This window comes from Petaurus breviceps, unplaced genomic scaffold (assembly GCF_028583685.1).
Source record: "Petaurus breviceps papuanus isolate PSGF00001 unplaced genomic scaffold, PetGlider_PUasm1.0 91041, whole genome shotgun sequence".
Lineage (NCBI taxonomy): Eukaryota > Metazoa > Chordata > Mammalia > Diprotodontia > Petauridae > Petaurus > Petaurus breviceps.
In genome coordinates, this window is record NW_027187400.1 from 3,302,410 (window position 1) to 3,328,598 (window position 26,189).

General features: G+C 37.8%; 1 protein-coding gene across 18 annotated transcripts in view; it reads right to left on the reverse strand.

Moving 5' to 3' along the window:
* EPB41 (erythrocyte membrane protein band 4.1) overlaps nucleotides 1–26,189 on the reverse strand; it is a 191,324-nt gene that overhangs the window by 42,102 nt on the left and 123,033 nt on the right. For 9 of the 18 annotated variants that reach the window (XM_069079302.1, XM_069079309.1, XM_069079306.1 and 6 more), the window contains 8 exons: nucleotides 24,342–24,494; nucleotides 21,411–21,508; nucleotides 19,371–19,543; nucleotides 11,524–11,735; nucleotides 8,078–8,134; nucleotides 7,865–7,906; nucleotides 6,890–6,952; nucleotides 991–1,167 (listed from right to left, as the gene is read on the reverse strand). In XM_069079302.1, the coding sequence (XP_068935403.1) occupies nucleotides 991–1,167; nucleotides 6,890–6,952; nucleotides 7,865–7,906; nucleotides 8,078–8,134; nucleotides 11,524–11,735; nucleotides 19,371–19,543; nucleotides 21,411–21,508; nucleotides 24,342–24,494 (975 nt within the window). The remainder of the gene's footprint in view (nucleotides 1–990; nucleotides 1,168–6,889; nucleotides 6,953–7,864; nucleotides 7,907–8,077; nucleotides 8,135–11,523; nucleotides 11,736–19,370; nucleotides 19,544–21,410; nucleotides 21,509–24,341; nucleotides 24,495–26,189) is intronic. The other 9 variants (XM_069079308.1, XM_069079316.1, XM_069079320.1 and 6 more) reach the window with 4 other exon arrangements.

Here is a 26,189-nt window from a genome sequence, read left to right on the forward strand (position 1 = left end):
CTATAATATGATTATTTTTAAAAATTAGTCTTTAAATAGCTGAATCACCACTCTTAATTAGGATTATTACTATCTTTTGGGAGGAGGAAGGCATGATTTTGAAAATGTTAAATGTTTGGTGACTTGAATTACAAGCTTTCTTTTGCATCATTATGATTCATCATATAAATGATAAATTTGTAGAGAATAAAGATTTTTAAGTGAGTCTCTAGGTCAGTAACTTTCATTGCTCAAGGTAACCTTTGAGAGATTCTCATCATATGGAACTATTTAACTGGGTGTATGACTTCTAAATTAGGCAATGGCATTAGTAAGAGAATTAAGGACAGTCCCTGTAGAATCTCCCTAAACTCCTCCAATTGTGGCAAAAATACAAAAACTACAAAGATTTAAGATTCATCTCCATGAAGATAGATTCTAAATTGCTGCATTTTCTAAAAACGAAACGCACCAATTTATATCTGGTATTCAACAATCTTTGAAGAATAAGGCCTAAGTTTATTAACAAAATTATAGGCATTAGTCCTCATATTCACCAGATTATTCAGAAGTATAAAACATGGCTAAAAATATCCCCTCCCCCACTCATTTTCAATTCTGAACCTGTTAATATCAGCATTAAAGGTACTATGCTTTATATGCTCTAGGTACTTAATAAATGTTTGTTTTTAGTGAGTTTATCTACTTTCCTCTAGGAAGTTTTAAATATAACCATTTCGCAGCCTTAAATTACACTTGCTAAGAAAGACCTAGCTAAGAGTATTCTGGTAGAAAGATTTCTCAGTGTCCAGTCAATTATTGGTCCTGGCACTGCTTCTTAGAGTTCATTTAAGTGGCCTATAAAACTTAAAGTGTTCACCAGAAATACCTTGAATCTGTAACAATATCATGGGATGCAAAGAATATTTTATCTACACTCTCTTTCCAGTTGAGAATGTGGCAAAGTCTCATTTTTCAGCATGTCCTGACACCTTATCCCACAGTACTCACTCCTTCTCCTGAGGGAATCTGCCCATTGATGTTCAGCGTCCGGAAGGGGGAGTGAGTTGACAGGCGCTTGTCCCACTCACTGGGCCGAGGTTCTGGGACAGATTCCATGAAGCTCTTCTTGAGCTCGCTAATGCTGGCATGGTGCTTCCGGATCTCCTCCTGGGTCTTGTCTAAATCCTACAGTTGAGAGAACAAAAGAACAAAACAATAAGCACTTGAGAATAAAACCAGACCAAGAGCAGCCCTTTAGAGGCAGTGGGCCTGGCAGAAAACACACCACATCCAGGAGATAGGTTGCCAAATCCATAGTTGCGCTAAAACTGAAAATACACCACCAGGATATGCCGCCTTGTTTTCTTTCCTTTTCTTTTTAAAAACAAGGCACTTTTCTTAGAAGCAGATAAGCATCATGACCAGAGGGCATCTTTGAACAATTTGATTTGATCAGAGAGGATTCATTAATCTGGCAGCATTCAATTAAGATTACCTCTGAGGTCCCCTCCCATGCTAAGGTTCTATGGCTTGTCAAACACCCATGAAGAGTTCTTTCCTTTGTTTATTTTACATCTCTCTTCCCATGATGTCCTGATACTAGAGAGAAGATATACCCAGCTCTCTATCACCTAATCCAATTAATGCGGATGGTTTCTCAATTTAATCACCCTCATTTTGGGTTAGGTGACACTGAACTGGTTTAAGCTCAGGCAAGATGGAGATGATAAAAAGAAAGGAGATTGCTGCAGGTTGCTATGACAAAGAATCAAGATCCCGCCACTAAAAGTGATACTGATTTTTATCAGGAAAGTTGGCGATCTTGGACTGTCTCAGGATTAATAGCTATTCCCCTAGATTCCCAAGAGCAGCTAAAGTAATGCAAGGTATGCCTTTGGCCACAAACAGGTTAAATCTTATTCTCTCTGATATGACATAAAGTTTACCATAGTAATCCTCAATGCTGACCTTCATACTAGACTCCTGCTAATCCTTGAAAATGACTCAGAAGCTACAAGCGATACTGGCTAGAATAGCTCACCTACTTGGATTACTGTTCACATGGCACTGAAGAATTCTCTACCATTTTTTTCTTCACTTCAAGGTACAATTCAAGGGAACAAGCTTAATCTAATAACTTTCTGGGGATGAGGGTGTGGCTTCTAAAAGTCTATCTAAGACTTTATGAGCCTCCTCAACAATTTAGGGGCCAGGGAGGACAAAGTTCACTGACCCTAGATATGAATTCTGCATATCAGAAGCAGGAAATAAGAACTAGAAGGGATCCTCAAGGAAAAAATGTGCAAGATATAATTGTTATTCATAGGGAGAAGTGAAGTTCATTTTGTTATTTCGATCATTGTTTCCCAAGCAAAAAACACAATGCTCTGCATACAAGAGATATTTAAACTCAACTGAAAATAAGAAAATTGTATGACTTGAGCAATGAAGGGGGTAGGGTGGGGATAAATTCAGGTTCAGAAACTGAAAAGAGGTATGAAAAACGGCCTCAAAATAAAGTCAGTTTTCCAAAGGAGGTCTTTACCAGAAAATGCCTGAGCCACTCACTTCTTGAAGACAGGAATTCCAATGCTCCCTTTCTTGACTTTTTCTGAAAAGAACCCAAAAGACCCATTCTTGGGTTCAAAATACTTAGGAGGTCCTAGATGTTTAATAACTGCTAAAAATCTCAGGAATTTATTTCTTATCAGCATAGCTGTGTACTCAGAAGAAGGTGGATGTTAAGTCCACATCCTGGTTTACTGCACATTTCAGGATTGACTTTCATTTGGCTCCCTAGAAAAAAAGTCTCTTTTTACAAGAGAAAAGGAATTAATTTAAAATAAAATTTGTTTGAAGGTCTTTTTAGAGGCTTGTATTTAAAATTATATACTATATATATATATATATATACACATACATACATATATATACACACATTTTCAAAAACAATACTAAAGTGAAATTAGCATGGAGGTAGGGGAATCTATAGAAGAATCCTTATTTTTATTCTGGATCTATAGTTTACTTACTAAACTCAATTGCTATTCTATTTGCCCATTTACTTACATTAGCCTGAACTATGAATTATTGCTTTACGACCAGTCAAAGAAAAGACTGACCCAAGAGAAGAGATCCTGTGGTTTGTTCCTCAGAGTACTTCCTGCATGCTGGGGTGAAATGTGGGTATTTCTCATGCATACAGACTTCACCATTGAAAAGTGACAGTTGGAGTTTTTGTCTCAGCAAAGAGCAAAAGGGATACATTTATTAGTTAAGGAAAACATTGACAAGCTGGAGTCTAGTAAGAATGTAGCACCTTATGACCTGATTCCACTTGGAAACTAAGTGCATGAAGAAAGTGAAGAATAAAGGCGAAGAATAACTTTAAAAAACAGAAGTATGTAAGTGGTGAGCAGAAAAAAAACCCCAAAATCCAGCAAGAGAAAAAACCATTCATCAAACCACAATTGTCTATAGAGGTCCTTTAATGATTGAGAATGATGATTGCTATGTCCATCCTGCCAAGCTTGTGATACTGTTTGGGTCCTGAGATAAGGGCTTTCAATTGGCAGCAAAATGAAAAGATACTTACTAGATTTGGATTCAGAGGACCTGAGTTTGAATTCTGGCTGTTTAACCACTTATATATAATCTTAGGCAATATAGAACCTTACTAGGCCTCAATCTTCTCACCTGTACAACAATGGATTAGACTCAGTGATTTCTCAAATTCCTCCCAAATCTAAACTCTATGCTCTGAAGCAAATGGATTCTTAATGAGGTTAACTAGTCCTCTGGGAAACTTGGTGGTAGAAGGAGAAGGAATATGGTAGGGATTTGGTAACAGTGAAGAAACTCTGATGGCAACCACTTCAAAGATATTTACTGTGTGCACTTACTTTGAGGGTAGAAGAGACAGAAGAATTTTAAAGTGAACTTGACCTTGTTTATGCCAGAATACAAGCTGCAAATGTGGGCAATACCTTGCTCAATGACAAATAACTTGCAAGATATTCTTTTGGAAGAGGAAAAACTTTCTCCTTAGAGGAAGCATTAAGGTATAATCAGCTAAATTTCCTCAACAACCCAAAGGTTAGACAATTTTACTGATATCCCCAATCTCATAATTTTAATAGTAATCAAACCAAAAAGCTTTATTAAATAGAAATGTTTTCAAAAGTTGGTTAGTAGTTTCTATTTTAAAACACACACACACACACACATACACACACTTAAGAATCCCCTCTCATAGCTCTCAATGAAATGCTAGAAGAAAAAAAAAAGCACAGCACAAAAAGGAACACTGTCAATCTTGGAGGTCACAACACACTCTATGGAACACGGGGTAAATATATGATTGGTACTGTAGGTTCCTGTTGGGTGAGGGATGGGAAGAAATAATCTGGGGGGAGGGAGCTTCTTCTCAAGGGTAGCCTAGTTAAGAAATGCATTTTTATTTGAAATTGCCAGACAATACTCTAAGGGGCAAATGCAAATTTTGTTATCACCAGCCTCTGGAGTCTGAGTCAATCCCAGCCTACTCCCAGGTGTTTAGGAATAAGCTGGGTTGAACCCAGTGAATCTGCTCAAGTTTGAAATCATCCACGTGAAATTTGGAGTCATCCCTGTCCCACAGGACTCTCATTCCATTTTATCTGGAAGAACTGAAGGAGCAAGGGACTGCTTGTCTGGATACCTCCCTAAACCTGGCTGTTAGATTACTCTTTGGAGGGGACTATCAACAAAAGAGAAAATAAAAAAGTGTGGATTAAAATTCTTAATGTTTGTTTTCTGAGAGTTAAATGGAGTAGGATCTCAGGCATTAAGCCTATTCTGCTGGATATTAAAAATACACACAGAGCTGGCAAAAGGGAAGAGAGTAATTCAGCACAAGAGATTTATGGTTGCTATCTGGAGGCAAATGACTTTCTCACATTTCAGATGAAGAAACAACCAGTCAAGGCTAAGTGAATTGACAGAGGCCATATATTAAGCCAGTGGCAGATTTAAGGAAGAACTCTCATTTCTTCCAACAACTTACAATTTAGTTTGATCATAGAACAGTGCTATATGAATACTAGTATTTAATATATGCTTTTGTAATGACTGATTCATCAACCTACACTTTCCCAAAATGGAATTAAGGAAATGATTTCACTTGACCAGGCATACTATTCCTTCCTTTCTCAGCACCCTGCTAAATGCACTCATCCCTTTGCATTCCTGATATAAATAATTATGATTTAGATAAATGTTTTATTCATTTGTCTACAAGTGTTTAATATTCTGAGCAACACTGTCTTAGATCAGAGGCTCCCAATGTGCAAAAACTGTGTCTAACTTGTTCTGCATAACACAATGTCACGTTGGCAACAATTCCTGTTTCTTTAATCATAGGATTGTGCTATCTTAGGTTAGCAAGAGAACATGACAGATTATCTAATTTCTTCCTTCAGTCAGAATTACAACATTACAGGAAGCAGATTATGGTTCAAAATAAGGAAAAACTTCATAACAATTAAGGATATCCAACAATGGGATGGGCTGTCTCAGCAGGTAATGAAAACTCTCTTTCACTGGAGATCTTAATGATCTGAAAGCTCAATGATCACATGTCAGGTATGTCATAGATAGGATTCATGTTTCAGGTAGGGGTTGAGGGTTATTCCTATTTGGCTTTATGAAAAGCACTAAAAAAATCATCTCAAATTATAATTGATTCAATTAAAAAATTCCTACAGAGAAGAACGAAGAAACCAATGCAATGATACATCCCAACATTTAAGGAACCTTAGTGGGGAAATTCTTTACATTTAAGCTAAACCCTTAATACTAGAATTAAACCTCCTTCTTTTTACTCTGCATTCAGAGGATCAGCTGGTCATTAGCTGAAGAGTCCTTCAAAAGCTGGAGGACAGTTAATTAAAGTACTCTTCTACGGAGTGAATAATAAAAGCTCTTTTAGTCTTGTTCAGAGGTTTTAACAGCTGAGCCTTTTCATCAGTTTTATATAGTTCTCTTCTCAAATTTAAGCCTCATTAAAGAATCTAGACTAGCATATAGTAAGTTGGGAGGGAGTCTGACCAATGTTGGCAATAACGAGAAAATCATCTCATCATTCCTCTATTACTCTCTACATTGTACCCTGATCAGTACCTTATTGCCTTTTTTTTTTTTTTTTTTAAGATGGCAGTATGTTAGGACAAGGGGAAGAACTATGGTCTGGGTATTCAGAAAACTTGGGTCGAACCCAGCTGTGGAATTCTAGACAACTCATGCAAACTCTACCTCAGTTTTCTCATGGGCAAATGGGAATAGCAATCTTTACCCAATCTGCCTTACAGAGCCATCATCAGGGACAAATAGGGTCAAGTATTAAATAAATATGGGTTCTTAGACTTCCTTCTTTGTTGTTTCTTTTGGTTTCTGACACTATGAATTTAGTGAACTCCCCTGAACTCTGAGCCTATACTTAAATGTGCTTAATATATTTTCAATTTGCCCAGCTTACCATTCCCCTATCTCTTCCATATTGTCTCAGGCCAGAGGATGAAAATGCAACTTTTATTTCGCATCTGTGCTCATTTTTGGGAAAATTCAGGAGGCTCTAAGCATGACAGGAACTTCTTGAGAATAAGTAAATGGCTAACCAGTCCATTTGAAATGGAGGTAGTCCCAATCATATATTTTTCAGGTAAGTATGACAAATGAAAACTAAAAAGGCAGGAGAGATGGTTGCAAATATTCATGTTTTATCAACATGCAAAAGCATTTTTTAATCTAAAAATTTCTCATGCAAAAGCATGCAAAACCAAATGCAGCATAGAAGGAAGAAAAAGATGTCAGCAAAGAATGCAGAAGGTTCCAGGCAACCAACTGAAATTAGCTTCAAGTTCATACAAACCTCCAACATTAAATTGCTATGTCTGATATAAATGTTTTCACCATCTAGTCTCTTTGTTTTTTTCTGTGAAAATGAAAGGGGGAAAAAAACAGAAAAGCACAAAAAATTAAAATGTTGTTCTTGCGGGAAAAATTGCAAATTGGCAAATCAAAAAATGTTTAAAATCAAATGTCTGGGACACAGCATATGACACAACATGGAATGGTGATGGAACCACAAGGACAAATGGAAAAAAACAATTACCACCAAAAAAATGGATGAATTTGTTTATGAGTGATGGAAGAATGTGGTGATTTCATTTAAACAGACAGTGCTCCTTGTTTTATTGGCTTCTTTGACATCAAATTCCTGCTTCCTATTCATATCTGAAGCCACAAAGATCTTTCAAATAAGGAGAAAATACAAGTCAACTGCTTGATATCTACTTAGAAAGATGCTCATTTATTTTTCAACATCAGGTTGCAAGTTTGGTGACAAACAACATGACAAACACCTCTGATGCTTTGTAAGAGGCAGGTATGTAAGATTATCTATGTCATATAATATTTCTCCAGAATAAAAATATTATTTACTTCACTTATATAAGATGGGAAAAATAAAGCACGGGAGGGATGGGTAAACAAAGCCAGCTTCTGACAATGTCACAAAACTGCTACCTTGATGGTGATTTTGACAAATTTAAATAAAATGCTATTAATAACACAAAGGCATTTGTGTTCTTTTACCAATAAGCCATACCTTCTAGCTGGCACATTTCATGAAAAGGTGAATGAGGGATTGTTTTTCCTTTGGTTTCCTTGACTGATCACTGCTCTCCACGTGAGAGCATGACTCATACCAAAAGTGAGGTAAGGACAGCCCTCAAATAACCAACAAGAAGCCAATGAAAAGAATGGGTCACTATCTCTTTAATGCACTTGAAGTGAGCATGGACAAAGTGGCAATGTTGCTCTGTGAAATGGAAAAGTGTCTAACCTTCCTCATTCTTATCAGATCTTCTGTTTTTTCTGCAGGTTGCTGTTTTGCAGTAATTAAAAAAAAAGAAAAAATGATAAAAAATTGATTCATTGCAATTTGCTTGGACCTTCATTTCACAACCTTAAAAAAAGAAAAGAAAAAAAATGTGGAAGAAAAAAAATGGGGGCGGAAAAAAAATTAGAAGGAGCATGAGCAACTGTCGGCACAAACCTGGATTTGGTCACCATTTATGGTGGGTGGTGTGACCTCGATGTGGGTTTTTTCCACCTACATTTAAGAAATAAAGGGGCAAAAACATTTCAGGTTAGTGAATTTTTCAGAAATTGTTTTGCTCCAACACACAAGTTGAACATTTTAGCTGGATATAAAAACCAATCTAATACATAATCATCATCATGCAGTCTTGAGGAAGGTGATATAGCAAAGGTGCTCACTCACTTCCAATAGCAATCTATTAGTTCACTTTCCCTCCTTTGAAGCCAAAAACGTCATTTCGAAAATAAATTTAGAAAAGAAGATTCCAAATAGTTATTCCATTTAGCTTAAGCATATTTAAATGAGTATACTTCTTTAAAGGAAAAGTTGACTCTCAGTCATTACCAAAAATCCAAGGCCTTAATCAAATTGTCATTGTGTCTGTACAGTTGACTTTATGTTTCTTTTGGTGATTTGAAAGCACTTCAGAAAATATTTCTTAAAACAATTTCATAGGTAAAAAAATTGAGGCACAGTATATATTTCAAAGAGACAATAATTAACATTTGCATTTTAACACACATACAACACACAATATGATTTAAAACCTAAAAATGAAGTACAAAATTTTTGCTAGCTGACCAATTTAAAAAAAAAACATCCATGCCTATACCTCATCTAATCATATATTAAATCATAAAATCCACTGACTTAAAATGTGCAATATACCCAATGCATATGAGACCTCAATATCTGCAAACCAGTAATGCATGGTGACAGATTACTTCCATCTATCATTCTGTCATCAAGTATATTGTCCAAATTCAATAGATAAAATTTTATTTTATGCAACAAAGTTATTTTGTTACTTGGATTATATAATAAATGTGGTTTTAGGTGAACGGCAGATATCTCAGTGCTACAATTCTAACTTGCTACAAACAAAATCAGAACAGAGTTTATTGTTATTGTTAATATGGGGAACAATTAGGATAATTGAGGATTACCAGAGATGGCTTTCAACTGATTACAGTGAGATTACCTGAATTACATTTACATAACAATTAATTGGCATGAAGACTCAGTCCTATCACTCAAATGGGGGCACATACCAGGGGAGAATTCTTCCCACTCTGCTACAGTCACAATAGCAAAGGGATGCTATTCTTAGACATAATTATGTCTGTCCTACAGGCAGGAGAGAATAAGTAAATTAGTAGAAGGCCAGAGGAGTTTTAGCCATTGCCAATATAGCTCCCTGCCAGCTGTTATAATATAACACTTTCCAGACAGTCAGTATAAAGGATGGAAGGGCAGAGGTAATGTCATCAGAAATGCCAGGCTGTACAGTGAGCAAGAAAAAATAATCGGCTATGATACTCTGTTATAAAGACACTACTGACACTGAACTTATAGTTCAGTTGTTTTTTAGTCATGTCTGACTCTGTGACCCTATTTGATTTTCTTGGCAGAGATACTGGAGTGGTTTGCCATTTCCTTCTCCAGCTCTTTTTTATGGATGCAGAAACTGAGGCAGACAGGGCTAAGTGACTCCCCCAGGGTAAAAAAGCTAGTAAATGTCTGAGGCCAGACTGGAACTCAGGAAGACTGACTCCAGGCCTTACACTCTATCCACTGTACCCACCTAGCTGCCCCAAGATATTAAACTAGATGGCCATAACAATGCTTGCATGGCCAATGTATACATACACATGCATATTCTTTCCCTTTGGACCCAAGTTAGACCCAAAACACACAAAATAGGCAAAAAATAATAATAACCACTGCAGCTGTACATTTTGAGATCATGTGGCACAGCATAAAGAACACTGGACTTGGAGCCAAGATGCCTGGGTTTGAATTCTAGACATACAAACTGTTAGCCACATGACCCAACCAAGTGATTTCCCTTCTTTGGACCTCATCTTGCTAACTTCTAAAATGAACGGGGCTATATTATATGACCCCCAAGGACCCTTTCCAGCTCTAAAATTCTGCGAGTCTAAAGTGAGTCAGTCCGATCTGTAGTCTGAGTGAAGAATCAGCACAAAAAGGACAGTTAACCAAACTGCCAAGGTGGTGGAACTTCCTGAGGGTCTAATGGATATTAGAATTTTAACTGCTTGATAAAATTTAAAATCTCTTCTTAAAGAGATTGACACATACATGTTATCAATAGTGGGATTTGTACCTTCGCTAATAAAGTGAAAGAACACCTCAGGACTAGCATCACTTATATATGCTTAAACAGTTCTGTCAACATATACAAGGTTGTCCTAACTCCTTCCTCTTCCTCTGGGAAATCAGCTGATAAACTTAATGTATTTACAAGGAGGCTCAGTGGTTCTATGTACAATCTACTCAGAGCCATAACAAACTCAAGAGAATGACTTCTCTTCATTGGTGAGGCAAATCTTAAAAACTCAACAAATAAATGGGCCTTGTTTTATGAAACACACATACTCTGGAAAAGTTGTATGTATATCAGATTATTTTTAAACCATTTAAGCTTTACTACTTAAAGAACTTCCATTGGGAAAGCTGTGTATCATAAAGAATCCTACTGTAAATCAAATAACCATTTAATTTTGTAAATTTGGACTTTTATATACTGATTTTTTGCATCAAGTGGATATATACAACTTATTCTGTATAGGAGGTCCAGAGATATGGAACACTGCAGATAATGTAAGCTTTTTTGATATATTGATAGGTTTTGCTGGAATTTTTTTCTTCCTATTTTTCTTTCTCTTCTTAAAATATTCTGTTATAAAGAATGTCTCCTTACAAGGGAAGAAGGAGAGTGATACAGAGAAGAAATCTAAGATATGTAAAAACAAAAGATAGCAATAAAAATTTTAAGGAGCTCTTTCCCTTGACACAATTTTGTCAATAGAAAAGAACAAGAAAAGTGAGAAAGGTCTGATGACAGATGGAGGTGCAAGTCGAGAGAACAGCCATTTGGGAGTTGGGAGACCTGGGTTACAGTCCTGGCATATGGCATATCACTTCATCTCCTTTGGCCTCAATTTTGATGTAAAAAAAAAACTATTAGATAATAGCTACGTAAAATGATAGGATTACATGTAATATGAAGGAGCTAGATTAGATCAGGGTGCTTAACCTGGAAATCAGCTTTTAAAAAAAAAATTTTGATAATCATATATCAGTATGTATTTTATCTGATATATTTAAAATACAATTTGGAAAATGGGTTCACAAACTTCAGGCTGCCAAAGGGATCCAGGACACAAAAAAGCTGAAGAAACCCTGGACTAGATGTCCTCTAATATTGCTTTCAGCTATAAAATTCTGAGTCAGATTCCTCCTTGTTACATCCACTGACTCAAAAGCCAGTAATTCCACCCCACCCTCATTACAGAAAAACAAAGTGCCTGGAAACCTCCTCAGGTAACCAGAAAGAGCACAGGGCCCAGGAGCTCCAGAGGAATAACAGATACCTTCCACACTTCAGTGGGCTCTGGTTCCACTTGCTCAGGTGCCACTTCTTCCTTTTTAACCTCCACCTTCACAGTTTCTTTCTGCACTTTAGACACTGTGGGTTTCTTGCCATTCGAGGTACCAGGGAAGCTGACTTCTAGACCATGGCTCTGAGCGATAGCTGGTGCCGAGGTAGGCCGAGGGCTTCGGTCTGGTGTCTCTACTGCTCCAGCTGGACAGAGATAAGAGGAAAGGTAAAAAGTGGGCAAAATTCACAATGCCCCTTTTCAAAAACCAATGGACAAAGGAGCTATGATCTTCGTAGCCAAACTCATACTATATTGTAGTATGTATGTCCAAAACTTAACTTGTCTTCCCACCTGAAATTGGTCTTTCCTTCTTACCCTATCTCTGTAATTGTCAATGGTAGGTTATCTAGTCATTCAGGCCTAAAAACCCATTCATCATTGACTCTTCTTTCTCCCTTTCCCTCACATCTAATCAGTTGTCAAGTCTTACTGTCTGGCACATAGTAGGAGCTTAATAACTACTAGATGACTATTGATTCAACCTCCCCCATCTCTCTCATATGTTAATAGTCACATTGCCACCACTAATTTGGGTCATTAGTACTTTTCACCTCAGCGACTGTAATAGCTTCACCTGGGATATTCTAAAAGATTATCTTCTGCCTCCAGTTCCCCCACTCCAAACCTTCCTTCACTGAGCTGCTAAAATCTAGCCATATTCTTTCCCTTCCCAGAAACCTTGAGGGATTTCCTATTGCCTAAAGGGGGGAAATACAAACTTTGTAGGCTGGCCAATAAGGTCCACTGTGATCTAGCTCTCTTCTACCTTTCCAGCATCATTTCACACTATTACTGCCATTCACATGCTCTGCGCTCCAGCTAAAAGGAACCACTTTACTCTTCCTCTATGCATTCACGCAGAATCTCCTACATGTACTCCCTTATCATCTGTGTCTCCTAATATTTTTTTCCTCTGCCCTTAAGGCCCAGCTCAAGCGCTACTCCCTCCATAAAGAGATAGATGGCATGGCATAGTGGAAGAAGCACTGGATATGGAGTCAGGAAGCCTGGGATTGAGACAGGGTTCAGATACTTATTTGACAGGTCAGATTCCTCAATTGAAAAATGTGGATTATAAGATTTGTTCTAGTTACCTCAAAGAGTTCCAAGAAAAGCACTTTGCATGTCTGAAGGCACAATAGGAATATAAATTATTATTTTTGCCCTCCATCGAAAAGTAATCTCCCTGTCCTCAAACTTTCTTAGAGTCCCTTGCCCCTATCATCTTCTACCACCGAATTCTTTTTATTTCCATGCATGGCATAATCTCCTATTCTACTCTAAGCTCCTTAAGGGAAAGAACTATGTAGTTTTTCATTGTTCAATCAAACAATAAATATTAAGTGCATATGATGTTCCAGGTACAATGGTAGGTGTGGGAGACACAAAGACAAAAACGGTCCCTGTTCTCAAGAGAGCTCAGCATATCAAGAGAAATAACATATAAACTATTAAATAAATATGAAGTCCCTTTCCAGGAAGGAGTCTACTTACTATTAGCTTGGGAGAGGGGAGCGAAACCAGGTAGGAGGTGATGCTTGAGCTGATGTTTGAAGGGAACAAGGGATTCTAAGAAACAGATAAAGGGGAAGTGTACTCTAGGCTTGGGGCAGAAACTAGTAGCAAGGAATGGAGATGGGAGAATACTAGGTATCACCAACATTAAGTGGGCCTGTTTGAAACACAGAGTGTATAAAAGGAAGATGTAATAAGCCTAAAAAGGTAAGTTGGAGCCAGGTAGTTAAAGAAGGGTTTTTAAGCATCAAGAGAGGAGTTTTCAATACCTCACCCAATTGTCTTGAACATTTGGTACCTAATAAATATGTGAATTGAAACCCAAGTAAAGTCCTATCATCTGATTTTTTCCCCCAGAAACATTCTTGTACTAATTAGGAAAGACTTTATAGTCTTTATAGATGTAGGTCCCTCTTAAGAACTGCTCTGCCCATTTACAGCACTGAGGACTTGCTTAGGCTTTTATATCCTACTATGCACTATGGCTAGTATATAGCTAGTCTATCTACATTCATTCTCCCTTACCCTTTCTGTGTGTGTGCGCATGTGCATGTGTGTGTGTGTGTGTGTGTGTGTGTGTTTACCCTATTCCCTCTTGCTAGATTATAATCCTTAGGAAGGTAGGGATCATGTTTGATTCATCTCACTCTCTAGAGTTTGTCAAAGTGAATTAGATTTCAGATACATCTTCTAAATCCCTACTGATTTCCAGTGCTCATAAACACATATACATGAACCAGATGCACAACTCCTTAAAATGCAACACATCTGGCCTTACTTGTTTTTAAAATAGCATGAATTTTAAAACTTCTAGCGATCACTCCTCCAAAGGGACAAGGTCAAAACTGGATGAAACTTTTCTGGTCTCATTTATCATCTCCAAGAACCCTATCCTTTGTACCCTGGAACATCGAAACAATCCATTCTCAATTGTACACAAGGGAAAAGCTGTATGGCATGGTTTAAGGAGGATGAAAAATAAGTACAGGATTAGGACAGCAGGATCAATAGCCCAGTTATGGTAACCCACAGTAGCACAGAGTGGAAAGGGTCAACCTCTGCCTGACCATGAATTCTCTCTACAGCCCCCCTGACAATTCTCTAACCTTTGCCTGAAGATTTACAGTGATGAGGAACTCATAATCATAATACACATTTAGGAAAACTCCTTTTTTTATTTGGATCCTAAATATTTTACCTATCACAATCTCTCCTCTTTTGATTTAATTTCCAGTTCCAAGGATATAATTAGTTGAAATAAACAATTTCCGTGTGCGTGTGTGTGTGTGTATGCTTATGATTGTAACTTATTTATCTTTAGTTTAAGAAATTAAACACTGTAATCCACATAAGTGAACTTTCCAACTAAATGAAACAATCCTTAAAAGTTGCAAGATTTATTTTACTGTATTTGGAAGTATCACAGGTTCATAGGAAATCTCTCTAAGACGTTATATAATTCTGTTATTCCTTACAAACAGCACAAATGAAACCATTTATCCTTAAGAAATTCAAAGTAATACCTTTCAAAGGATGTCAAGTTCATCAAGACAATAAACACTTATGAAGAGCCTACTCTGAGTCAGGTACTGTGTGCAAAACACTGAGGATATGGAAAAGAGGCGAAACCAATCCTTACCATAAAAGAGCTGCAGGTCAAATGGGAGAGACAACACATAAACAACTATATACAAATAAGATGGATACAGGATAAATTAGAGATAATCCCAGAGGGAAGGTACTAGCATTAAGGGGAAATGGAAAAGGCTTCTTGCAGAAAATGAGATTTTTGTTAATATTGGAAGGAAATGAGGAGACAGAGATGAGCAGGAAGAACGTTCCAGACATGGGGGACAGCTAGAGAAAATGCTCAAAGTTAGGAAATGGAGTGTCTTGTTAGAAGAACAGCAAGGAAGCCAGTGTCCCTGAATTGCAGAGTATGTGGAGAGGAGTAAGGTGTAAGAAGACAGCAAAGGGAGGAAGGGGTTATATTCTGAAGGACTTTAAAAGCCTAAAAGGACTTTATAGTTCATCTTAGAGGAGACAGAAAGTCACTGGATTTTATTGAGTAGAAGGGTGACAAGGTCAGACCTGTGCTTATGGAAGATCATTTTGGCAGCTGAGGGGAGGAAGGATTGGAGTGGGGAGAGATTTGGGGTTGGAAGACTAAGTAGAAAGTATTGCAATTGTCCAGGCATATGATTCATAGGTGAAGAGGGCCCTTATTAGGGTGATGGCAGAGTCAGAGAAGAGGAGGAGGCATAAAGGGGAGATATTACAAAGGTAGAATCAATAGGATTTGACAACTGATTTTAAATATGGGAGACAGGTGAGAGTGAGGAATCAAGGATGAAAGTTAGATAAATAAGACGTGTGTGTGTGTGTGCATGCATGCGTGTGTGTAATGTAAGATATCAATGGTACATCCAGTTCTCTTTAAGTTAGTGAATGGAAGTTCAAGAGCAAGGTCAGAGCTGGATAAACAGATCTGACAGTCATCTTCATAGAGATTTTAATTAAGTAAGTGGGAGTTGATGTGATCACCAAGTAAATAGTACACATGGAAAAGAGAAGAGGGTCCAGTACAGAATTTTGGGGCAACACCCAGGGTTAAAAGGTGTGATCTAGATGAAGATACAAAAAAGGAGAATAAGGAGGTTGAAGAGGTAAGAGGAGAACCAGGAGAAAACAACGTAACAAAAACCTAGAGAGTCTGAAGAAGAAGATATCAAACAACAGTGTACAAGGATGTAGAGAGGTCAAGAAGGATGAGGATTGAAAAAATGCTATTAGATCTGGCAATTAAAATAATACTGGCAACTTTGGAGAGAGCAGATTCAGGAGAATGATGAGGGCCAGTGGAAGAATTCATAGAATCACAGAGAATATTTGTGCTTCTGATAATAGCTAAATTGGTAACTGCTAAGTTACCTTCCAATGCTAATTCGGTAAGTTAAAATATACAAAGAAGAGAAATTAATAAAGTTACTCAGTGATACAGAGGAAAAAGCAATGGATTTAGGAATCAGAAGTCCTGTCAATGAACTCTGTCTTTACCATTTACTATTTAGTGTCCTTGGGCAAAATATTTAAACTCTCCAAGCCTCAGTTTCTTCATCTGGAAAATGGGGATGATATCAGATTGTGATGAAGAAATAAGATAATGTATGTAATGAACATTATGAAGTTTAAAGCACTCCCTAAATACCAGCTGCTATTAATTCAAAGAGAAAAAGAGAAGAATATTATAAACACACTCAGTGGTATAACAGAAACAGGAATAAACTGGAGGGAGAGGCCATACTACTTATTACCTGCATGACCAGTGGCAAGCCACTTAACCTTTCTAAGACTTAGCTTCTCCACCCATCGAAGAATGAGGAAGGTTGTTGGGAGGGTCAAAGGAAATAATGGATATACAAGTCTCAATAGCTGCGAAGTATTATATAAATGTAAGCTATTACTTACAGGCAAATGAAATATACCTTTGTTATTGTCCTCACTCATCAAAGAAATAATCCAACAAATGATTACTCAGAAAGGCAGGAATTTACTGTGCCACTCAATGAGAGACTGCTGAGCTCTTACAAGTCCCCGTTACTCTAGGGTGACTGTCACTGCTGCTCTGAGCCAGACAATGTGGTATAAGAGCAGATGGCAGACCCAAATCTGTCAACACAGAGGAGTGTGACAAAATATTTTGCTTCACAGTTGTGTTAAAAGCATCATCGTACATGTGTATCTACACCCCCTCCCAAGGTTTTAATTCGGCTCTGTCTGGCATCATAGTAACATGGTCCATGCTTTCACCATGTGTTATTTTAACACATTGTATTTGGTTTTAATCCAGGACTAATATCTCAGAGCCAAGTTTTTTACATCTTCAGTATTACTACGCTAGCACTTGGTATTCTATGCAGAAAGAGAGAGCTATGATATGGTATATGATATAGCACCATCCCCCACCTGGAACATGATTATTCACTACAATACCTTAGACGAGTGGCCCCTCAGTCTCTGTCTGAACACCTCCAGTGACACGGAAATTGTTGCCCCTTTAGGCAACCCATTCCTTTTTCGGACATCTCTGCTTAGGAAGTTCATGTACATTTGCTCCCTTTATCTTCCATCTATTGGTTGGCATCCTAAGCTCTGCTGTAATACATCTATTACAAGAATAAAGTCTGTTCTTGGCGATCATGTCCTTCCCTCGAGTCTTCTCCAGGCTATGCACCTGGAATTTCAAACATGACCACATCCTTCTAAATTCAATTTTTTGAGATATTTTCTTTCTAGGGAAGAACTTTATGAAATGGCTATTCTAAGTTTACAAAGGCAAGAAGGTTACTAAGTGGAAAGAACACTTGACTCAGTAGGAAGCTGCGTAAGATGTCTTTGTCTCTCTCTCCCAGTTATTTACCACCTGTACTGACCTGGGTCAAGTCCCTTCACCTTCTCAGTTACTGTTTCCTCATCTGTAAAGTGGAACACACTTACACAAAGCAAAGGGCTATGAAAGGCACTGTATAAAAGTGAGAGGCTATCAGTAATAAATCTGTTATTCAAATGTTACTGTAACAATAACAGTTTTTAGACAAGCACCATTTCTTCATGGGGTTTATGAAGATTTGACTAGTTTCAAGTTTCAAAATATCAAATTATTCTATGCCTCAATTCTAACTTGAAAAACTATGACTTAAGAGAATTGAAAATGCTACTTCATGGACATCTGGCTTATTGAAGATACCAGTACAGATGATAACTTGAGACTTAAGTCATTTTCCTAAGCAGGAAGAGAAGCCACATCCAGCTCACTACTCCCAAGGTGTATAATCTCATGTAGTATAAGTTCAGAAGAAGAACAAGGAGGTGAGAGTAGTGATCTTTAGGAAGCTCACTACAATGCCTCAGTCCATGGCACTGACAGAGAGATGAGACTTAAATTTCCTACATGCACCTAATAACTGACAGGAACAAAGCAGGAATTAAATAAGGGGATTTGCCAATACCTAGAAAACTGGGGAATATATGCCTAATCATATCAAATGACCTTTCTTCACTTGGAACTAGCAACATTCTTGCTTTACACTGCTCTAATGTGCTAATCACATACTGTTGATGTTAATTTATTTGTTTATGTTAGACTGCTACCTCTGTATCCTAGCCTTATCAAAACTTTACACATTTCATTGACTGGCACTGGCCTACTTACTGTTCTTCACACACAACTGTCCTTTCTCCTGTCTCTCAAAGTTTGCAATGACTGTCCCCTATACTCAGAATGCCTACCAGAAAAAAACAGTCAATGACAGCAATCCCTTCAGACTCAAAACAGTGGGGAAACTCCAAGGGCAAGAAGCATGTCACGAAGAGGTGGGACAAAAATCCTCTCTGCCTTGAGTAAACCTGTTTTCTACCCATGGGTGACTCATCAAAGTGGTAGAACCAGAAAGGGGCAGACAAGCCTCTAGGAGAAGCTTCTTGATCTGCTATCTGATTACAAGTACAGTTTGTTCTGCTGAAGGTCTTCTAATCATAAGTAAGAACTGTTTCATTCTTTGTATTTGTGTCCACAGTGCCTGGCATATAAGAGGTGCTTAATAAATACTTGCTGACTAAATCCAGAGAGTATTTCTGAGGCTCTGCCTCCAAATACTACCTAGACCCTTTCTTAGAGGGTCTTGTTGAAATCACTGGAGGTATTCAGAGAGAGATGCAAACCACTTACTCTGTCACAACTAGGCTGTGCAAAGATTTTATGGTATTTTAAAATACACAATATCTAGAAAGCAGGTATCTGCTGAACCCCTTTTTCATAGTATTATTTAGCACAGCACAATATATGGGCAAGTCCTTTACTGGTCTCTCCTGCTCCCGTTAATTGCTTTCAGAATATAAAAAAGGAATTGGGAAGTGGGCAGATTAGACAGGATAGCAGAGGTAGAGTGGAAACAACTCTAGACTTGAAAGTGGGAGAACAGGATTCTAGTCTCAGCTCTGCTGCTCAGTAATTGGCTACGTTATTATGGATAAATCCCTTCCTTTCTGGTCCAGAGTTTTCAATCTGTAAAGTGGGAGGGCTGCAATAAGTAATCTACAAGCATTCTTCCAGTTCTGTGAATCTGAAGTTCTAAGGTCTCTGCCAGCACTAAAAATCTATATCACGAATAGAGCTGATGTGCAGACAGCTATAATCCTTTTCCTTCCCCGTAGTTATTAAGCATAATGAAGAAATAAAGAGAGGACAAGCGTTCAGTACAAACCTCCATCAAGGCTCCTAGAGGCCCGTTTGCTTGCTGTACGCTCGAAGTGTGGTGCAGGCCTGTCAATGAGAGCACTGGCTTGTCTGGTCTGGGCCTGGGTCCGGCCACTGTAACGGAATTTGGATCCTAGGGCTAGGAACCTGCTCTTGGGAATGGTTTCAGTGGATGTCAGTCTGGAAGAGATACACACATGCAAATACTGCACTTAGCCTCCCAACTTCAAGAGCCAACCATTGTACAAGGCAGAAGATTTCAAGAGAAAAACATGCTTCACAACATCTCTCATAACAACTTGAAGTAGACTAAGAAAAAGATGATCAAAGTAATTATAGTACTAATTCTGTCAGTTCTCAAACATGCTTTATTACGAGTCTGTAATAGATGAGAGCCAAGAATAATCACGTTAAATGCCCCAAGCTCAAGTAACATTCAAGATATTATTCAATCTATCAAATCAAATAAAATCTTGTATCATACACATGCACACACAAGCACACACGCACACACTTTTCTTTCTGTATGATTCTTAAGTGTTAATGACCCCAAAAAAGATAAGATTTGAAAGGATAGCATGACCTAGTAGGAAGAACATTGGACTTAGAATCTAAGACCTAGAGCGAGTCCTGGTTCTATCATTTGCCACCTGTGTGATCACAATCATTTAACCTCTCTAATCCTGTGACAAGTTGAGACAACAATACCTCTACTAAGGAAAGCATTTTGTAAAACTGCAAAGCACTATGTGAAAGTTAACTGATATTATTATTGGGATCTTTTCAATCTGCCTAGATCATATTTGTAAAGTTCTCTGCAAACCTTAAATATGACTAGGGTTTAAATAAAATAATTCCTATGGGGAGGAAAAATAATTTAATTCAGCACATATTTCCTTCCTTTCCATAATTTGAAACGAATGACTAAATTATTACCTATGCATTTACGGTGACACAATAGGGCTTATTTAAATATTGTTCTACGAAATGACCAATTACCTATAACCACATTTCATGTCAAAGTACTCAAGTACATTCTTTTCTACTATTCTTCCCTCTCTTTTCTTAAACCCTACATTTTTCTTGTTTGGATTAAAGCAAAAAAAAAAAAGATAGGAATATAAAGGAAAGAAATCCGTAATGTCAATGGCTAATATCAGTCCCAGAAAGGGTTCAATGTTTGCTTTCACAGCTTATTCTGTAACTGAAACTGAAAATAACATATTTCACCCTGTATCCTTGTTTAATGTTTCTATGTAGATGAACAGGATATGAAAACATAAAATGGGATAATAACAGCACCTACCTCCCAAGGTGGCTGTGACAATCAGATGAGATCATATTTGGAAAGAGCTCTGCAAACCTTAGAGCACCCTAGAAATGCTCATTATTAAACAGGAATAGTTACACTATTCACATATGAGGAGCCAAGTGAGAAGGTCTCCTCACTGGCTTACCTGCTGACCCCCATGATGGAAGGCAGACTCGCTGTGTGTAGAAAAGTGCTAGAACATGATCTCATGAAAACTGAAGGAAAAAAAAAGCTTTTCTGGCTTTTTCTGATGCTCTGGAACAGCTGGGCTCCAGGTCCAGGTGTGTGTGAAGCCTCACTCTCAGTATGCAGCAACTACTAGGTTCATACAGTGTAGATTTCAAAAGCCACCCATAGGGGACAGAAAGGTTAGTGGGTAGAAACCCTAATAGCTAAAGTACACTCACTAGTTCTCCCTCCTATTTCCTGGTCCTGCCTCAGGACTATAGAGATTGCTACTGAGCTCCCAGGAAAGAAAGGGCATGCTCTTCTTCCACCCACCCATAGATCATGAAAATGTTGAGGAACGTCTGCCGAAGTCTGTTCACTACTCAAAGAGGAGAATTTGGCCTATTTTGGATTATTGAAGATAACTTTACCCAAGCTGGAATACCACCCAACAATACAAAGAAGCACAGTGCCAACATTTAATTACTATCTGTTGAATTAAATTACAATAAGAGAGCTTAAAATGGTAACATTTAGCCTTGAGAAATACTTAAGTGAGAAATATACCTGAAAAATGTATGATGCTCTACACATACTTTCCACAATTTCTTAGCTGCTCGATAACTGGGAAGTTTGAATCCAATGGTACTTTCATACTGCTCATGCTATTAAAAAAGCAAACAAACAAACAAAAGACCAACTGTTGAGTGCCCTCATAAGAACAGTTCTGTATCCACAAAAATATAGTTTTTGAAAGCCTATACTGCTCCAAATATAGACCATCCCAGAATACAGGGTGATACTACTACCTATACCAACTAAGTTTGAAGGGATCTAGTCCAACCTATACCTAAACAATAATTCCCTTTGCATTATCTCCAACAAGTAGCTCACCATCCTTCACCTGAAAACTCCCTGTCTCCTAAAACAGCATATTTCACTTTTAGACAACTTTTCTTTAAGATTTTCTTTATCTTGGCCAAAATTTGCCTCTCTACAATTTCTACCTATGTTGCCTTAAAGTAAGAACCTCTGAAGGAAAAAAATGTATAAGTAAATAGTGAAAAATGTGTTATTAGATGTTATATTAAGGTTTTAGACTCAGGACAGATTTGGGGTGGAAAGCATGGGCTACATTCAGACCAATGTGGCACTATTAAAAATAATGTTATCAGTTTGGGAACACAGGACACCAAGTGAAAATTTTAAGCTTGCTAGAAGTTAAGAAATTTATTGAAGGGAAAACTTTTTTCCTATTAAGATAGGATCATTTCTTCCACTACTACAAAGTCAAACAGTGTACTTTATTTTTTGTCCAAGGAGGGAAGAAAAAACCTGAATTATTACATTTTATTTCAGTTAATTCTTCTAGGTGGGCAGGAAGATGGGCTGCTAAACAGATCAACTACAGCCCATTCCTGATTGGTATGGGAGTGATTATTATCAAATATGTGGATTATCTACCAGGGGTGGGGAATCTGCCACCTCAAGGCCACATGTGGCTCTCTAGGTCCTCAAGTGCAGCCCTTTGACTGAATCCAAACTTCACAGAACAGATCTTTAAAAATGAATCTGTTGTATAAAACCTGGACTCAGTCAAAACTTGCAGTCAAAGACCTGGAAGGTCACATGTGGCCTCAAGATCATAGGTCCCCCATGCCTAATTCTACATTTTAATTCTGTCATAGCCTTGTTTGTTTTGAGACCACCTGACTTCATTCAATGGCCCATACATGAAACACTAGGTGATTCTCAGAATCAGTCAATGTAATTACTCATTAGCAATTCTAGAGATGGTATCAGGTTAGGAAACTCAGAATAATGATTTAAATTAGGTTCTTTTATTTACATGTGTTTTTTATACACACACACACACACACACACGAATCATCTCCTTGTTTCCATTAACACAGGTATTGGAGAGGTGGCTAATAATGCTTTTCGTTTCACTAAAGGTAACCACACCATGATTAGATTAATGAAAAAAGCTGTCTTGCCTGCCTCCTGATTCTTCCTTCTCTAATCCATTTCATATAAAGAGAATTTTATGACCATCTGTCATTTTAATTATAGAACCTTTTCAGAAAGCTAAGGCACCAAAATGCCTGATTTACTTAGTTATTTAATTATGCTGATCCTAAGTTTTTCAGTATTTTAACTATCTACATAATGTCTACATATTCGTTTTTACCTATTTAATAATACCTAGACACAAAGGCAAGTTCAATTAGGAGATGAATAAATGTTTTAATAACAATACAGTGTGTTAGAATGGGAAAAAAGCACTGAGCTCTCAACTGGAAGTTCTAAGTTTTAGCTCTGGCTTAGTTACAGTGGATGAGTAAAGAAAGGTCTTTTGGGACCTCAGTTTTCTCACCTGTAATATAAGGTAGGGCTTTTAAGATTCTATGAATCTATGCTTTATCCATTATTGTTTTATCTTTCTCAGTGCCTAAAAGTAGTTTTTAAAAAACTATTAGTTTTAAATACTTTAAAATGTTTGAATACTGCACAAATACAAAAATACTTACATGTTAGATCAATTTTCACCAGCAGGTGGTGCTATGTACAAAAGAATGAATCATTTACACTCTAAACTTAAAATTGCCCACAAAACACTATTAAGTCATTGGGTATGTGACGTCATACACAGTTGTATCAAAGCTAGAAACAATGTGGCTCCAAAACTGAGTAATTCTTAAGAGTTCAACAGAGATACAACACTAAGTTAGAGTTACTAGAAGAAGACTCAAATACCCATGGAAACAGAGGATAGCAGAATGATTAGGTGATTGCAATTCTTTTTTTTTTTTTTGAGGGGCGGAAGGTTAGGCAATTGGGGTTAAGTGACTTGCCCAAGGTCACACTGCTAGTAAGTGTCAAGTGTCTGAGGTCACATTTGAACTCAGGTCCTACTGTCTTCAGGGCCGGTGCTCTATTCACTGTACACCTAGCTGCCCCATGATTGCAATTCTTAAATAATCTAAACACACCTCATGCTTAGCATCAGTGTCAATTTACTTTGTCAACCATGTTTTTACTAGTGTAAGTAGGAAACAAAACTGACTGATCTGTATTTCTTAGAACAGTATCTACTACATAGTAAGTCCTTAATAATGGCTTGTTGATTTGACTTGTCTGGGCTGCTCTACATGGTAGCAGAAAATTTCCCAAGAAGGTAGGATGGGCAGTGTTTTCAGAGTTAGCAGCTGAGTTCAAATCCTGTCACCAAATATCTCTTTTGCTTTCCTCCTCTGGGCCTCAGTTTCTTCGTAAGTCGTTTGCTATAGAGGATGACTAAAGTCTCTTCCATATCCCAGTGAGAAAGCCTAAAGACCAGCAGGAAGGATGAGGAAGAGAAGCAGCAAGGAGGCTAAGCATGCAATGAATAATCAGCTCCTGAATAACTAATGGGGGAGGCCATGGTGAAACTAGAATGGAGCAGCATAATCTATGCTGAGCCCTAGTAATCTGAGGGGAAGAGCAAGGACCCCATACCTCTCCAGGCCGAATCTTGATAAAAAAGCTGCTGCGTTTATAGGAAATCTTCAGCACTTTGGGCCAAGGAAAGCGGTTAATTCTCAGCTTGTCTTTATAAACAAGAAGGCCACTGGAACACACTCCCAGTATGATGTCCACTCCCTCCAAGTCCTGAAAGCATAGCAAATACCAACATCTCAAACTTGCACAAAAAACATTTATCTATATTATACAAAAGTGATTTTCCTAAAAGGCCATTTTGACCAAGTCACCCCATTTCTAAATGTGATTCCCTATCACCTTTAGGATCACATATAAACTCCATTGTCATTTAAGCCATTTGCAACCAGGCCCATCCCACTGCTCCAGCTCTACCACACACTATTTCCCTCCACACACTCTAAGACCCAGTCAAACTGGCCTTCCTGCTGTGTTGTCACACATACCACCATCTCCCACCTCCATGCCTTTGTCCTAGCTGTACTCCTTGCCTAACACTCCCTCTTCAGCTCTGCCTTTTAAAATGCCTGGTTTCTGTCAAAACAAAGCTCAAGAGTTTTGTTCTCTATGAAGTCTTTCCTAGTCAGTTCCTGACTGCTAGTGCCCTCCACCCCCATTTTCTCATATCTGCTTTGTACTTTTCAATATCCTTACATAGGTATATACTATCTCACCCAACAGAAAGTAAGTTTCTTGGGGGGCAGGGACCACTTTGATTTTTCTTTGAAACCCCAGTTCCTAATGAGTGCCTGGCACACAGCAGATCCTTAAGTGTTTGTTGATAGACTGATTTTGCATAGTTGCATTTATTCTGTATATGTTTATATGTGTACATGTTAACATCTCAATGGAATGTAAGCTCCTTGGGGGTAAGGGAATGCTTCCTTTTTGTCTTTATATCCCCAGTGCTTAGTAAAGTGTCTGGCACAGACACTTTATATATATTATAATATATATTATTTATATTATATATAATATATATATATAAAGCTTGCAAAGAATTTTACAAATATTTTCTCATATGATCCTCACAACAACCCTAGGAGGAAGGGGCTATTATCATCACCATTTCACAGATGAAGAAACGGAGGCAGACAAAGGATAAGTGACTTGCCCTGGGTCACACAGCTAGTAAGTGTCTATAAGTGGGATTTAAATGCAGGTCTTCATTATTGCCATCTAGCTACCTATACAACAAGTAAATACAAGATGGTCTACTGATTGAAAAAAATGAATGCTACTTTAAATTCTAGACCTCCAAAAACCATAGGCAAACCTCTAATAATCTGCAAGGAAATGGTGGTGAAGGGTCAGGATCTATGATTTCATCAGTGTGAGGAACTCCCTGTGTTTAAACTCTCTTCCCACTGGTATAGATCAGCAGCTCCCCCACAGTTTAAAATCTTAGAGAGTTGCCATGTTCTTCCCCATGGTCACACAGACCATATGTTACCAGAAGCAAGACCTGAACCAGATCTTGCTGACTTCAAGGTCAGCCTTCTTTTATATGTGACATCATGATGCCTGTCATTTCTGGTAATACTTCCTCTTAAAGTTTGACATTCTTACTTGACAAAGTCAACTTGCAGAGATATATACAACCACAGTACTTTGCATTTTTAAAGCAGTAACAATCTCTTACTAATAATAGGAAGAGATTAAACTCATTTATATTTCACAGGAGTAATCAGTCTACAGAAGAATAAATCTGAGCATACACATCACATCCTTAGGCACTTGCTGCCTGCTCACAGCATGAAGACTGTGAGAGTTTTTGTTATACAGGGTATCCCAAAAAGTCTAAGTGCAGCTTTAAGCTTTAATAGCATAACATGCTATTAAGTAATTTAATAACTATCAATATGT